This window comes from Hyaloscypha bicolor, assembly GCF_002865645.1.
Source record: "Hyaloscypha bicolor E unplaced genomic scaffold K444scaffold_15, whole genome shotgun sequence".
Lineage (NCBI taxonomy): Eukaryota > Fungi > Ascomycota > Leotiomycetes > Helotiales > Hyaloscyphaceae > Hyaloscypha > Hyaloscypha bicolor.
The window spans coordinates 1,459,218-1,475,353 of record NW_020194517.1 but is presented as its reverse complement, the minus strand read 5'-3'; the positions used below and the strand labels follow the sequence as shown (position 1 = coordinate 1,475,353).

Here is a 16,136-nt window from a genome sequence, read left to right as displayed (position 1 = left end):
AATCTAACCTCGAACTATAGAAGGTCGAGTAGTACGGGATGAAGCATATTAGTGCCGCAACTGGGACGCCAACAGCCCTACCAAGTCATGAGTCCCTCCTTCTGGATAGAAAAACCTGACTAGCATATGCGGGCAGAAGCAAATTTCAAGGTGGTTGTTTTCTGTTAATCCTGACTGGTTGGATATAATCCATCTCAGCCTTACTGATGGGGATATTCCGTTTCTCTGTGCCTGAAGCCAAGGCGGCTCGAAGCGAAAGTACTTCTACCTGTTACGCTGCCCGATGGAGTGCAGCAATGGGGCATAGTTGTGGGCCAATTCGGCGACCTATACTCTTGGCATCGTTCTGTGGAAATGACACGAGGACAACGGGCTCCTCGAAAGAAATTTCATCAGCTCAAGCTGAGCGTACTCTAACTCCACTAAGAAAGCACCCCCACCAAGGTTCAAGCCAGGAAGGCTGAGATTCTGGAACTTCTTAGCAATTCAGAATAATAAAACGTTATCATCATTTCGAATTCCGGCTCCGCTACATGGCATTAGTCGCTTCAGCCGTTGAGGCATTCACAAAAGTTGTGTGAAGGACTTATAAAGAACATCTTTTATGCTACGGCCAGGAGTGCTCGAGAAGGGCGCTGAGCCGGACTCGAAGTTTAGGTATGGTCGGACGCCGCTGTCGTGGACTGTGACTGACAGTGTGAAAGCGGACAGAATGTAAGGACATCCTAAAGCATGTTAGCGTTGGCGTGACCATAACGATTCAGATAACAGAGGGAAAAGGAAAGAGGGAGTGGGAAAATCCGAGAGTTTTGAGAAAAAGTAATGTTACTCGTGGAGGTTATGCATCATTCATCTGCTGATCTGCAGATCAACTTTGTACTGTAGTTCGCAGCTGCACAGCCCTTTGTCGCATTGGCTAATCGCCTCGTGGGGGCATGTGCTTGGGTGCTCCTTCAATGCAGCATGCAGGTTGTGGCGGCTTGAGGGAATCTGTCATGCCGCTAGGGCTGGCTATTATGAGACATAACCTGAACGCATGCTTGCGGCTTGGCATATGAGGGGAGCTGCGCCTCGAGCTCACACTCGTCAGCCTTCAAAGTCATAATTTTTGCCGACCGCCTGACTTCCTTCAGAATTGCGGGAGGAAGAAATAGCTTTGTCTTAGAAACACTTCCTTTTGCATTCAGAGGTGGATATGAGCATACTGGGCTCCGCGGAGGCAGCTTCTGTGTGGGCTGCAGGATTTCCGTGCAGGCAGCCTTCCTGTGCCTCCCAACTCGCTCAGCCCAATCTCCCGACAGGGGCATGGAGGAGGCGATTTGGACGAGAGAGAAGTTCAGAACATTGTTGGGAAGGTTTTCCCCTGTGCCCCCCCACCCCCTTTTTTTTTGGCGGACCGCCATGTCTTATAATCTCAAAGGCCTCTAGAATTACGGCCGTAATCATCAGGTTTGTCATGAAACATATCCTTTCTCCTCAAGTACGCTCAATTGTGTTCGGAGGCGGTCGAAGAGGACACCAATAAATACAGCGCATTCTTCTACTATAAATACTTCATATCCCCGAAACAAAGCGATGTGCTATGCTACTTAACAACTCGACACAATTGAAAATATGGACATCTCCCTAGTTCCCTCCTTCTCTCCAGCAGTACTAGCTATGAAGGTCCAGGCAACCATGTCCCCTGATGGCGACATTCTCCTCCGGCAACTTGCCGGCTGCTCTCTGCTAGAGTCGCCGTGCGGCCGTAGTTGTATTCCATCCTTATACTTGTGCTGCGACAACATCGGGCACTTTTGTATCCCAGGCAATAAATGTGTTGGAGACGGCACAAGATGGAGCAACGGTTGGATTTGTTTCAATATTGGCAAAATCGGTCCTGCTTCGCTTTGGTGATATTTGATGGAGTCGATACTCACATGAGACATACCTTGCCCGATTCCCGAACAATCGGCTTGAAAAAGCTTCATAGCGTCAGTAGAAGAAACTTCCAAGCTGAATTTCCTGCCGTCCCCGAATTCTTTAGAATAGCTTGTTGTTGATGGTGGATTACATCTTTAGCATCCCGGCTCGATTGAATCTAATGAAGAGTGTATTTTGCTATTCCCCAGACAGCTGCTCCGGCAAATCCGACCAGTACTGTTATTGCTGCGAGGAGAAAGCCAGAATATCGTGTCGTAAGTGCTATTGTAGCTCCGAATACGGTACCACGTGGGTGGTAAATCCAAGGGCCTGTGTGAATATGACTAGAATTCATGCTGTTTGTTAAAGAACATTAATTCAGTAGACTTAAGAGACTGCCGATGTGAAAAGAAGGGGTGGGTCATTTCTGGGGTTCAAAGACAAGTGTCCGGGAGCATAGAAAGACAGAGCAATTAAATCCATCGTGTTTGAGGCAGCCTAAGTATGCTAAGAGACAGGTTTCAGTGATGAAATGACTCTTTACGGGGATCTCTTATCGGAGAGGTCTTAAAATGTGAATCTGGTGCACATTTAAAGGAGTAAGAGAGAGTTTGATGTTTTCTTTTGCGTAGACGTGTGAACGCAAGGAGCCAGAGTACAAATGATTTGTATCTTTACTAGAGACAGCCAAGAGATCCAAAGACATTTACCTCGAAGGCTGATGAAATTGATTCCGAAATCCGACACTTTTAATATTATAGAGTAAGACAAACTGTGGGTTGTACTAGAAAGTGATTGTATAAGGGTACTTTGTCTTATTACCCCACTATACCTAAGACAAAGTGCCTTGGCATTACGAGAATACTCAGGTACTTTTACGTGATCTAAAAAACATTATTTCCTTTTTCGAAGTTAATCGTAGACACTGTTTAAGACCACGTGGGGTGGGGGGGGATTTAACAAATTGGTTATAGTAATCCCAAGCGCTCTATTACATTTATTTGGAACAGCAGTCCCCTATTACATCTCCCTACATCAAAGCGATAAAATTCCAACTTTCTTAGTATGCTCCCTAATCTCCAGTCACGCCTACTCCCATCTATCAGCACAGTAGTACTCCTCGGAGCTGTAGCTATTAAAGCCGCTCATGATGGCATCCCTGTCCCCACACATGCATTAGAAGCGCGAACAGTTCTCGAGAATCGCCAACTCACATGCCTTATTAGCGGCTGGTTTCTCTGTCCTAGTACCTTAACATTCAACTCTACTTATAAATTACATATCTAATTAAGACCTAGACCGCATTTTCTGCTGCCAGCCTACCGACACCTGCTACATCACTAGCTACGGCATCCCATGCTGCTGTTTCGTAGGGGAAGTCTGCGATCATGACGCGACTGCATGTGTGACTCTGATTGCGCCGACGAGAACTTCTATCTCTACTTCTACCTCGCTGCGAACCACGTCTGCTGCTTATGTCCCGACTATGACCTCTTCCGCTTCTGCTTCTCTGCCAACAACTGCGACTTATCGACCAACGACTACGGTTTACGTACCTACTACGGCTGTTTATGTCCCAACTTCTTCTTCTACTTCTGCTTCTGTGCCGACTATGACGGTTAAGTCGAGTAATAGTTTGGGGAGGGTTATACCAGGTCGGGGGATCTTTGCCCTTGTTCTTGCTGCTTTAGTAGTGTTTTAAGGGGGGAGGTAGGATGTTATAAACAGGGGAATGCGATAGGCGTCAGGAGAGGCAGCTAGCCTTAATTGCGAGTGTGACGCGGTGGAGGATCAATTTAGACTATTAGCGGAGACTTTAGCCTGCGCTTTCACTTAAATGCCTCCTTCCCGATCCTTATCCCCACGATCACCAACCGCGATCCCAGATCGAGGCCCGGGCCCGATATAAAAAGAAAGGTTTCTTCACAGGCGCGACTGTCTCGTCATCTTCGGAGCAGACTCTGCTGCAGAGTCGTCTTGAGCAGTATGCCACAAAACTTATAAACACATATATTGTCAACTCAGTATCGGAATCTCTGGGAAAGCTGCTGGAGTCCGTAAAGGTCTTACGCCTGATTGATTCGAGTTCGGCTCTAGAACTACTGTCCCACTGCGCACTAGATCTTCATCGGCTTGACTTGTGCCGCATAGTGACCGAATACAATGCCCTGGAGGATTTTCTGGAAACGAATAAGAGATCCATTTGCTCTGTTGGCTTTCATGATGTTAAAACCTGCGGCCCGGGCCAGCTGGAGGGCAACCTTTCCGAACTGTCCTCCAGTATGCTTTGCAAAATGCTAAAAGTGCCACTGTCTACACCATGTCAAGCAGCTGACTGCGTGTGTCGTTCTTCTTGGGAAAGGGGATGGAGGCTGCTACTGCATAATGACGGGGGGACGGAGTAAGGTGACTGCTGAGTTACGTCAGGCTACGAATTCAGATAGTCGCAAGACGCTTTCCTTGGTCTTCTATCAGTTTGATGGCTGCGGCATCTGTTCCCGTGGTAAGGACTACAGGTGGAGCTCTTCCTAATTGTATTAACCACGGAGGATGTGGGATATCCAGGCAGATACTTCGCATCATTGTAACAGTGTGGAATATTTCTGGTTCCGGCGGTAACCAACCTCGTGACACTAGGACGAATTCCCAAACACTGTTTGGGAATCGTCACTTCTGCTGACTTAGCACTTCCCAAACATATGAAATGACTCGTACGTGAGCAGACTAACAGCAACGGCAGAAAAAGCCCTGCAATTTTAGCCTCTGTAAAGACATTGAAGTCAGCCAGCAATCACGTCAGCCAGCAGCCGATTCGCCAGTGGTGGACTGTTATCTCTACCGAGAACATGCACTACAAAGAGTACATCGAGATACAGATGGAAAAGCACTTTAAGAGGGAGGAGGACTATGAAGACTATATAGCGCCGTCTATATGAGCCATAGTTTGGTATATATAATCAAACAAGATCATCCTCTCAAAGTTGATGGCATTACCAACATTGTCCAAACGATCGTAATTGTGGACTATTCATCTTCAGATGGTTCCATCCGAATATTGACTCCCGGCTCACTACCCACAATTATTGGGCAGGAGCATCATTCTAATGGCAATGACCACCCAATCTCCCATTAAGCGAGGTATGCAGAGTCACGAGACCAGATTGAGATCACGTGAATACATCAACGCTTATACATGAAAATGGTTGGCACAGTTAGTGCCATGAACCCATTGGTGCCATGACCTCACTAGTGCCATAAACCCAATGGTGCCATGACCTCACTGGTGCCATGAACCCACTGGTGCCATGAACTCACTGGTGCCATAAACTCATTGGTGCCATGAACCCACTGGTGCCATGAACTCATTGGTGCCATGAACCCATTGGTGCCATAAACCCAATGGTGCCAAGAGACTATTGGTACCATAAAATTACGTGCAAACAAGGTGTTAGTACAACAGAACCAATACTACGAAGTAGTTGGCGCAAACTTAAAAACAGTCTTCCATTCTCACGCAGCTGCTGGGGCCCCGCTAATTTGGTCTCGCCCTGAAGAACGTTGCTCGGAACAAGCATGTAACCGAGAAAGGTCAGAAAAGGGAAGAAAAGACGGGGCAAACGCAAGCTCTTTGACTATGCGCGTATATCATTAAACTACTAGGAAACGGTCCCGTGGATAGTCGCTGCGTGATTCTGGAGATGCTGCTTGTGTTGCAGCCCCATTCGACAGACCTTGCACTTGAGCTGATCCCCTTCTTTGATGTGGGCCAGATGCTTCCGCTTGAAGTGCTTCGTCAAGTCTCCTGGACTGGCAAACTTGTAAGTGCGCTTTTCAAACGGCAAGCTCTGCTCCCCTAGACAGAGGAAGCAGGTAGTGGTCCTCTTCTCGGTAAATACCAATAATATAGCGTCACTTAACGCTTGCTTCTCGGCCTCGGCGGCTGCTAGCTACGGGTTAGTCTCCTTTGACGGTATCGGACTCGCTCGTCGCGTCGACGACCTCTTGCATGGTTGGGCAGCGGCTCCCCCCTCCTGGAAGTGGCAGTAGGCGGCGACTACATCGATAGCCGCATTGCGGCGGCGAAACTCTTCTTCGATGGTCGTTCCCGGGAGCGTCATTATCGTCTCGGCCAAGCGCTTCTGGAGCGGGGGCATCTTATTGATCTGGGCCAGGGTAGTCTTCACATCCTAGCTGAGCTTGAGCCCAGAGAGCTGCCGCTCGATCTCGTCGACCGGGTGTTCCAGATCCCAGCGCTCTTGAACGTGCTTGAGGAGCGCAGCTCTCAGCCGCTACCGGGTATTAAAGATCGTACGGCCGATGATCCGGTACCCGGGCTGCTGGGTCGCCCTGCCCTGGAAGCGGCGCTTCCACTTCTCCCGCTCCGTAACGAGGCGGCGGACGACGGGATCCTGATTAACGGACAGGGATTCCTCGAGCGTGAGTTCTTGCGGCCGGTCAGGATTGATCCAGCGAGTTATCCGATAGGCCGCCCGCATCAGGTCGCGCTGAGCCTCGTAGCCGGAGACGATAGCTCGTATATCAGCGGTAACCGTCCGCCGGAGGTAGTGCCTGATAAAGGTCTCGATCTTGGCGTATTACATTATCATATTCTGGAGCGTATCGCTTACGTCACCTATTATCTGCGGTTAGCATACTATGCTGCGGGGAGGGGCGGGGCTGCGAGAAGGGGGTTACAGGGTACGTACCGCTCTGGTTAAAGGCATTGCCTGCACCGTACCAGAGGAAGTACGGAAGCGTAGGCAGCAAGATCCCAGTGACCACGCCGAGCCGCTTGATCCACTTCAAGAGAGTCGTATATAGCAATTACTAGTCGGGCGAGATCTCCCACCCGTAGGGCGTCCTGATAGACTTGCGGAAGACGGGGATATTCGCTAGCTCCGGCTTCAGATATAAGGGCAGCTACTTATAGCCAAGCGGGATTACCAGCTCGCTGATTCTCTCGGCCAATGTAAGACTCGGGGCCAAGAACACATTATCGGCAAAGATGAGGCCCAGGAGGGCGACATGCGGACTAAGGACCAGGAACGGATTAAAGATGATCTCAGGGAGCAGAAACGTATTTCTAGCTTCCACGTGAGCCGCACGTCTCGCTAGAGTAGAAGAAAGGGGGGGAGGGAGGAAAGGCCTAGAGTAATACTTATGCATCTTTTATGCCGAGATACTTCTTTGTAAACTCGTACGTGAACTTGATCAGGAGCCGATAGGGCCCGCCATTCGGGTCCCGGAGCAAGGTCACAATAATATCGCCGTAGCGGAGGTTCAAGAGTACTAAAGGTCGGTTTACGGAGAATATACCTAGCTAGCCATAGAGGCTGATCTCGATACGGTGCCGGCCGTAGGGGTACCTCTGCTTCGTTATCGTGAGGTTAGTCTACAGGAGTCCCGCGAGATCCTCGATATATATTGCTATGTTATTGCGCTTCTTCGTCAATAGGCGGTACTTCTTGGCCAGCTTCCTGAGGACCTGTAATAAAGACGTGTATTAGCCTCTCACCTACGATAATTCGGACTGAGGAGGAGCGCTACTCACCCGATGCATGTGACGGTTCATCTTCCCCTTGATCTTCTCCCCAGTCGCCCGTTCGTGCACGAGCCGGAAAACCTTCCAGTATGTCCCGAGCATGCTGGCCGACCCGATACCAGCAAGCCTTCTCCCACCCTTCCCCTAGCATTAATTTAATATCCATTCAAAGAAGGCCTTGAGGGTGCGGCGAGAGATAGCCTGTATTATCCGGGCAGGATCCTTTCGTATATACTTGTAGTACCTGTAAAGAAAGTCAGATTAGTAATTTAATAGTAGAAGGCGGCAGGCAAGAAGGGAATAGGGTATACACTAATAGAACTATCCCTTGATCATATTGAGGAGGAGGAGACTACCATTACTATAGTCCTTATCTTTATCCTCAGATTCGTCGGAGTTATCCTCTTGAGCGAGGTAATAGTCTGGGGGGTAGGCGTTCTCCTCGCCCGCGATCCACGCCAGATCTGCCTTATTATCTCCGCCAGTATCGGTATTAACGTCCATTGGCAAGTTATGAGCATTATCCGAGTGAGTAAGCCACTCCAGATCTAGCAGGTCTGCCTTATCGTCTCCGTTAATATTAGTATCGACGTCCATCGGCTCGGTCTCGGCGTCGGTCTCCTCTTACTCATTACCTGTATCAAAGCAGCTCTTAATATCTGATCTATCATAGTCAGAGGAGAAGGAGAAGCTTGGTATTGGCTATTAGCGACGACGCATATTGACTAGATTAACTAAAGGAGATAACGGCGGTAATAATTAAAAGTAAAGAAGTAAGGCCGAAGATGTGAAGAAGGAGCCTGCTGCCTAAGTAATGGCAGCGAGCGAGAGGGGGAGGAGAGGGGTTGAGCGAGGGGCAGTAATAGTTAAGTATGAGAGGTTTTGAGGAAAGAAGATAGAGAAGGGAGGGAGGATAAACGAAGATATAGGATGGCCGCTATCCTAGGCCACGAGAGGATAGTAATAGAGGGGAGCCGTTTTCTGCTCCCCTCTATCCCAAAGCATTAAACGAGAATTAGAGAAGCGGTTCTGGATAATAACTTTGACTTACTCGCTTATTTTTGGTATTCCTATAGTAGTCGGTCGGCAAGGGTTTGTATAGTCGCGCCGCCTTGGCTACTAGGTATGCGAGTAGTAAAGCGGTGCAAGATTTTGGCAAGTTAGCTATAGAAAGCAGTGACTAAACCGGCCGAAAATAGCAGCTAATTTGCCATCTAGTTATTAAATAAAGTAAAATAAGAACTAAGTCTGGCTTAATTTTAGAAAAAGCTATCTTGATTTCCTTACTATATAAAACCAGATAATATCTAATATAATAGCCAAACTTATTATAGTTATAGTATTTAATAATTAAGAAATTCTTAGTCTTTATAGAATATTACTTATACTTATAAGGGAATATATACTTAATAAAAGTAATTAATATAGGTTTCTTAGGCTCCTTTTTAGAAATATATAAGAATATAGTATTAGAAGTAAACTTGGCTAGAATAGCTCTTGCCTTTTTATATTCTTTAGTCTTTTTATATATAGCCTTAATTTACTAATTATTAGTAATATAATACTAAATAAAATAAGTAGTATTAATAAAAGAATTATTATAGTATATATATACTAATTTCTAAAGCTTTAGTAAGAGCTTCTTATTTAGTTTATATTTAATATCTTAAAGACTAATATTACTTTTTATAAATAGTTATAAGAAGAAAATATAAAATTCCTGAAATATTTAATTAAAATATATTTAAAGCTTACTAAAGTTATAATAAGTATTCTATATTTTATTAGAATTAGAATATAGCTTCTTTAAATAAGAATAAAGCTCTAAGAGCTAATAGTACTAATTCGGATTATCTTTATTTATATAAGAATTAGTTAGGATAAAAGTATTACTAGTAAATCTATTAGAAATATAGATAATCTTAAGATTCTTTAAGAAATATAAATTAGTATTTCCTTATAGCTTATTCTTAACCTAAACTAGCTAGTTATTAAAGATAATATAATCTCTAGTAAAGAGAATTAGATCTAAAAGCTTAGTAATTCTAGTATTTCTAAAGGAAATATAAGATATAAAAGATTCTAAATAAGAATAAATAAGAAATAATTCGGAATTTTTTTAAAAGAAGTTTAAAATAGCTAAAATAAGTAAAGAAAAAGTAATTAGAGCTATTATAAACCGATTTACTATAGCTATATAATACTTAATATTATTCTCGAGCTTAGTATTATAAAGCTTAGTATTTTCGAGAATAGCTTTATTATAACTATAAGTATTCTTATATAAAATAGCTTTTTAAATATTTTCTTAATAGCTCTTTATAATAATATTAATATCTAAGAATAAGATATTAGGTTTTTTGGCTCATTTATATAATTCTCTAGTAATAATATAATCTTTAGTTTCTAGAAGCTTTATAATAAAAATAAAGAAGTTTATTTCTATAGACTTATTTATAAATTCTCTAGAAATACTAATAAGATATTTGGTTTAGAAAAGGCTACTAACGGAATAATCTAAACTAGTAAAAGCTTTACTAGAAGCCTTAGTAAAAGTTAATATAATTCCTAGTTATATAATATTCTAGAAAATTAATTTATTATATTTTTCTTTTATTATATTTTTCCTAGTAATTTTATTACTAGTATATATATAAGGCCTATAAAATTATAAAATAGGGCTTAAGAATAGTAATTAGGTTACTAGCCTATAAGTACTTATTATTCTAGAACTTTATTAAAAAATAGCTTTTATTTAAGATTCTTTAATTTTCGGGTTTTTAGAAGATTTCTAATATATTACTAGTATATATTTATAAAAGTATAAATACCTAATTCTTCTAAAAGTTCTAAAGCTTTTTACTTTTATTATTCTAAAGTCTATTATTTATATTTCTAAGATTTTATTATCTTAATAATACCTATATTACTAATAGTTCTAAATTAATTTATTTGAAATTCTTTATAAAATTAAGGAAATAAGCTTTAAATACTATTATAAATATAATATTTAGGGCTTAGAAAATAAGATAAAAAATTTCTTATAAAAATAATTTAAAGCTAAGAAAAAGAAAACTAGAATATAAAAAACTATAAGAGAATATATATATCCTATAATATACTAGTCCCGAAAAGGCTTAGCCTTCTAAATATCTCTAGTATATTTTAAGTCTATTTCCCTAGTAAAATAATTATATTATATATATTTAGAAAATAATAGAATATAAATAACTATATTAGCTAATAAAATTAAAAGCTAAATTATAATAATAATCTAGTAACTTTCTAGTAATATATTAATACTATTCTAATAAACTATTTAGATAACTTTTATTTAGCCTATATTAATAATATATTAATTTTTTCTAAAAATAAGAAAAAGTATTAATAATATATTAGAATAGTTTTATAAAAGCTCTAGAATACTAGATTATAAATTAATATTTATAAATATAAATTTAAAGTTTTTAAAATAATATTTTTAGAATTTATTATTTTAAATTAGGATATATAAATAAACTTTACTAAAATCTCTATTATCTAAAATTAGTATTAACTTATAATAAAAAGAGAAATATAATTATTTTTAGGCTTTTATAATTTCTATTATAGATTTATCTAAGCCTATAAATATATTTTCTATTCCCTAAATTATCTAACTAAAAGAAATACTTTACTAAAATTTATATTTAATAAAATCTAACTAGATACTTTTAATTAGCTTAAGAATTTACTTTTTTTTATTTTAAATATAATAAAGAAATTTACTTAAAAACTAATTATTTAAATTTAGCTATTATAAGTATATTTTCTTAAAAAAGTTTAGAAAATAAATAATAATATCTAGTTTTATTTTATTCTAAAGCTTTTTAAAAAGCTAAGAACTATTATAAAATTTATAATAAGGAACTTCTTATTATTATCTAAGGATTTTATAAATAGTAAATAAAACTAATTAGCTTACCTAATTTTCTAATTATTACTAATTATAAAGCTCTCGAGTATTTTAGTATTAAGAGGCCCTTAAATAAATAATAAATCTAATAAATAGATTTCTTATTATAATTCTATTACTAGATTATCTATTAGCTAGATAAAAATAATATTATTACTAATATCTTATTCCAAAAAAACGAGTTTATACTAATTCAGAAATAGGCTAAAAAGATTAAGAGAACTAGATAAGTTATTTTATTAGACCTAATTCTTGCTTTTACTAAAATAAAATATATAGCTTATACTTTTATTAAGATAAAAAAAAAATAAGCTATTAGTTATAATTAAAGTCTTATAAACTAATTAGATAAATCTAGTTCTAGAAAATAAATATAAGAAAGCCCAGGAAAATATAAATTTATAAGAAATATTAAATAATTATATATTTTATAATAAAAAACTTATTATATTTAATAAATATAATAATCTATAAACTAGGCTTTTATAATATAATAACTACTATATATCCTAATTAAAATAAAACAAAAATTCTAGTTTAAAGACTTTACTAATAGCCTATTTTCTTTATAGTAAACTATTATAAATATTAGAAGTCTTATAGGCCAAGAAATAAAATACTAGGCTTATTATATTTATTACTAGTTCCCTTAAAAATATAGAATAATTTATTAATAGACTTTTATATTTCTGGCTTTATAAATAAGAAATATAATAATATATTTATTATAATTAATTAATTATCTAAATAATATATAAATTTACTAATAACTAAGAATACTATAACTAAAACTATTACTAGCCTATTTTATTATTATATTTAGTAATTCCGAGGTTTTTTTCTTATTATTATAAATAATTAAGGATTCTAGTTTATTTTAGACTTTATAAATAAACTATTAAAATTAATTAGAACTAAGCTAAAGCTTTTAATTATAGAATATATTTAAACTAATAAATAAATAGAAATTATTAACTAGATTATTAATATCTAACTTTATTTCTTTATTAATTATTTCTAGAATAATTAGATAAATTTATTTCTAGTATTTAATATTATAAATATTACCTATTTATATAAATTAACTAGCTTATTTCCCTTAATAATTAATTATAAATATAAACCCAGGCTAAACTTTAATTAGATATTACTAATAATAAAATTTAAAATACTAAGAAAAAGACTTAATTAGGAAGAAATATAATAATAGGCTAAAAGAATTAATATTATTATTAATTATACCCGAGAATATATAATAATAGCTTAGAAGTATTAAATTAAATAAGCTAATAAGAAATAATAAGAACTAGATTTTAGTCTAGAAAATATAGTTTATATAATTAAAAAAATATAGAAAACATATAAGGTATTTATTAGTAAGTAATAAGATAATAAAATAAATTAATATATTATGAAATTATAATATTAAATTCAGTATAAAATTAATCTCTATTTCTCCTATAAGGTTTAGGGAAGCCCCCTCTAAATAAGAGGCCCTAATAATATATATATAATTAGTAATTTATAAGCCTAATATATATAATATAAATAGTAATTAGTTATAATATTAAAGGGCTACTAATTTCCCTAATTAATACCCGTAATATCCGAGGTTTATTATATACTCTTAAATCACGTGCGACCCTATATATATTATAACTATATTCTTTCCTAGAATCTTATTCCCAAGATCTATTAATTTATCCTAGTAAATATTTAGTTAATTATTTATTTAATTAAGATAAACTTCTAGTATCTTAAGAAATAGTTTTACTAATATAATCTAGATAATAAACATAAAAATTATCTAATTAGATTAGGGCTAAGTAAACAAAAAAAAAAAAATTATACCCTAGATATAAAAACTAGCTAGTAATTATAATTTTGTTTGGGATTTAAGTATTCTAATTAGCTTAATCTAAAATACTAAGGCACTATCCCATAAAATTAATACTATTTATTAGATCTCATATTAAAATAATCTAAATAACTATATAGAAAGAATTTAATAAATATTTATATAAGAAACCTATATAAATATTTCTAAGGTCCTAGAGATTATTTATAGGCTTCTAGGAGCATATATTAATTAGTTATACTAGTTTCTAATTAGAACTAGTATAAAAACTAGTAATTAATCCAGATAGTTTTTTATTTCTATAAAAGAATTTCTTTATATTATTATATACTTTCTTTCTTTCTAATAATTATATATATAATAACTTCTTCTATTATTATTTTCTAGTTTCTTCTTTTATTCTTCTCTAAGTTTTCTTTAATTATTTTTAATTAATTTCATAATATCTTTTTCTAGCTTTATTATTTACTAATATAATAATAAGTATAAAAGTAATCTTATAATCTCCTTTTCTATTATTAGTAAATACTTGAAATATTTCAAGTATTTACTTATTAATTCCTTTATTTTATATACTATAGTACTTAGTAAGAAAAATTATAACTATTATAATAAAGATTCTAAGTCTTATATATTAGTAAGTTCTTTAGCTTTAATATCTATTAAAGCTAATATAATTTCAGATTCCTTATTACTTATTAGAAGCTTACTAGTTTTAGGAAAATACTATTATAATCTTTAAAAAATTTCTTGAAATATATCCTAAATAGTATTATACTAATAAGAATAATACTATTAATTAGGTTTTTAAAAACTAGAAAAATACTAATAAGCTTCGGAATTCTTCTTCTCGTCTTAATAAAACAAAAAATAATATTATTTAAGTTAGTATTTTAAAAATAAGTTTTTTCTAATATACTTAAGTACTTACTAATTCCTTAAAAAAATACTATAATATTTACTTTTAAGGCATTAACCTTATTACTAAGCTTATTATAAAAATTACTAAGTAGTTTATTACTAGTATTTTAAGTACTAATAATATAATATTTATAGCTATTCGGGACCTAACTTTAGAAATTCGAGCCTTTTATAAGATATATATAGCTATTATAAGTTCCTTACTTATTTCTCTTAATATTCTTAATATTAATATTATTATAGCATAACTATATCCCGTTAAGAAATAAGTGAATTCCGGAAAGTATTAGCTAATTCTTTACTAAGTCCTAAATAAGGCTAGTATTTAGTATTCTTACTTTAGGAATTTATAGGAATTAGAGTTTATTTATTTAAGATACCTATAACTAGTTTACTTATAATAAATCTTTCTTAATCCTAAACCTTTTTTTAATAATTTAAATATAATTCTCGTAAGCCTTAATAAAATTCTAGAAAACCTTTATAAGTAAAAAAACCCAGAAAAAAAGCATCTCTATTATTATTCTAGGCCTTTTTTTAGTTATCTAGGTTCTTTTTTTCTTTTAAGTAATCTTTTTCTTAGTAATTTAGAATTCTTTTTAATCTTAAGAAATTATTAAAAAGTAATTTCGGATTCCAAGCTATAGTTTTAGTTATATAATTTTAGAAATTCCTTAGAATTTTTAAGATTAGGAAAAGCAAGTAACTAGGTATTATAATCTTTAGACTAGGCTTTCTATTTAATTAAATATTATTACTTCTTATTTTTACTATCTTATTAGTAATTAATAATAGCTTTTACTTCCTATTCTTATTTTTTATTATTATTTACTAATTCTGGAAATTCTCTAGAGAAATATAAGTATAGCTCCTAATTCTTTTTTATTATATATTTTTTAAGGAAAGAAATATAAAAAGTTAGATATAAATAATTATATATACTTAATAGTTCTAACTTATATACTAAATTACTAATATATTTAAGAATCCTAAATAAACCTATAAATTTTGGCTTAAGCTTTTTTACCTTAAGTTTAATATTTCTTATTAATAATATTATTTAGGCTTTTTTAGAATAATATTTAGCTAACTAGTACCTATTATAATAGGTTTCCCGGTTATTTTATATATAATACCATAAATCCTTAAGCTTTCTTTATTTTACTTTAAGAATTTCTAGCCTCTTATATATAGCTAGTACTTTTTCTATAATCCTATTCTTAGGATTTCATAGAAATTAAAAATAGTATTTATAATATATATAGAAAAATATATTCTATAAAATCTAATATTTTAAGTTATTATATATAAATTTCGTAAAAAATAACTTCTTAAACTAGTTATTTTTTTAGGTATTATAATAATATTTCAGGTAATATTTCAGGTTTTATTTTAGGGCCTAGTTCTATTTTTCTATCTAATTATTTATTTAAGAATAATAAATTATACTTAAATATTATTTATATATTAAATAGAAATAAAAAGCAGACTAGAACTAGCTAGTAAATACTATTCCTTAGTTAGAAATAATTTTATTAGGGAAGCTAAAAATTAAGAAAATATATTCCTATATAATCTTAATAAGCTTTAGAAAATTAATAGTTTTATAATATATAATATACCTTATTATTTTAGAGTACTAGTTAATAATTATAAGAATTATATTAAAATCGGGACCTCTTACTAGGTTCTTATATAATAGTAAACCTATAATAAAATCTATAGAGATCTTACTTTAGGATTTCTTAGGCTATAATAAACTACTAAATAGATTATATAATAAATATCTTTTTACCTTAATTCTCTAGTAAATATTATATTCTTAATAATAATTATAAATATTTTTTTTTATATTCTCCTAATACTAGGACTTTCTAAGAAATTCGAGAGTTTTCTTTACTTTATAATATCTGGCTATTAGATTATTATAATAAAGCTTTATAATTTCTTAATATAAG

At 34.5% G+C, this 16,136-nt stretch overlaps 1 protein-coding gene across 1 annotated transcript; it reads left to right on the top strand.

Moving 5' to 3' along the window:
* Positions 1–3,923: 3,923 nt before the first annotated feature.
* On the top strand, positions 3,924–4,307 carry K444DRAFT_701864 (uncharacterized protein; the record flags this gene model as incomplete). Its single annotated transcript, XM_024888041.1, has 1 exon — positions 3,924–4,307. A coding segment is annotated over one exon (384 nt), but the record flags the coding sequence as incomplete, so codon positions are not given.
* Between the last annotated feature and the right edge of the window lie 11,829 nt (positions 4,308–16,136).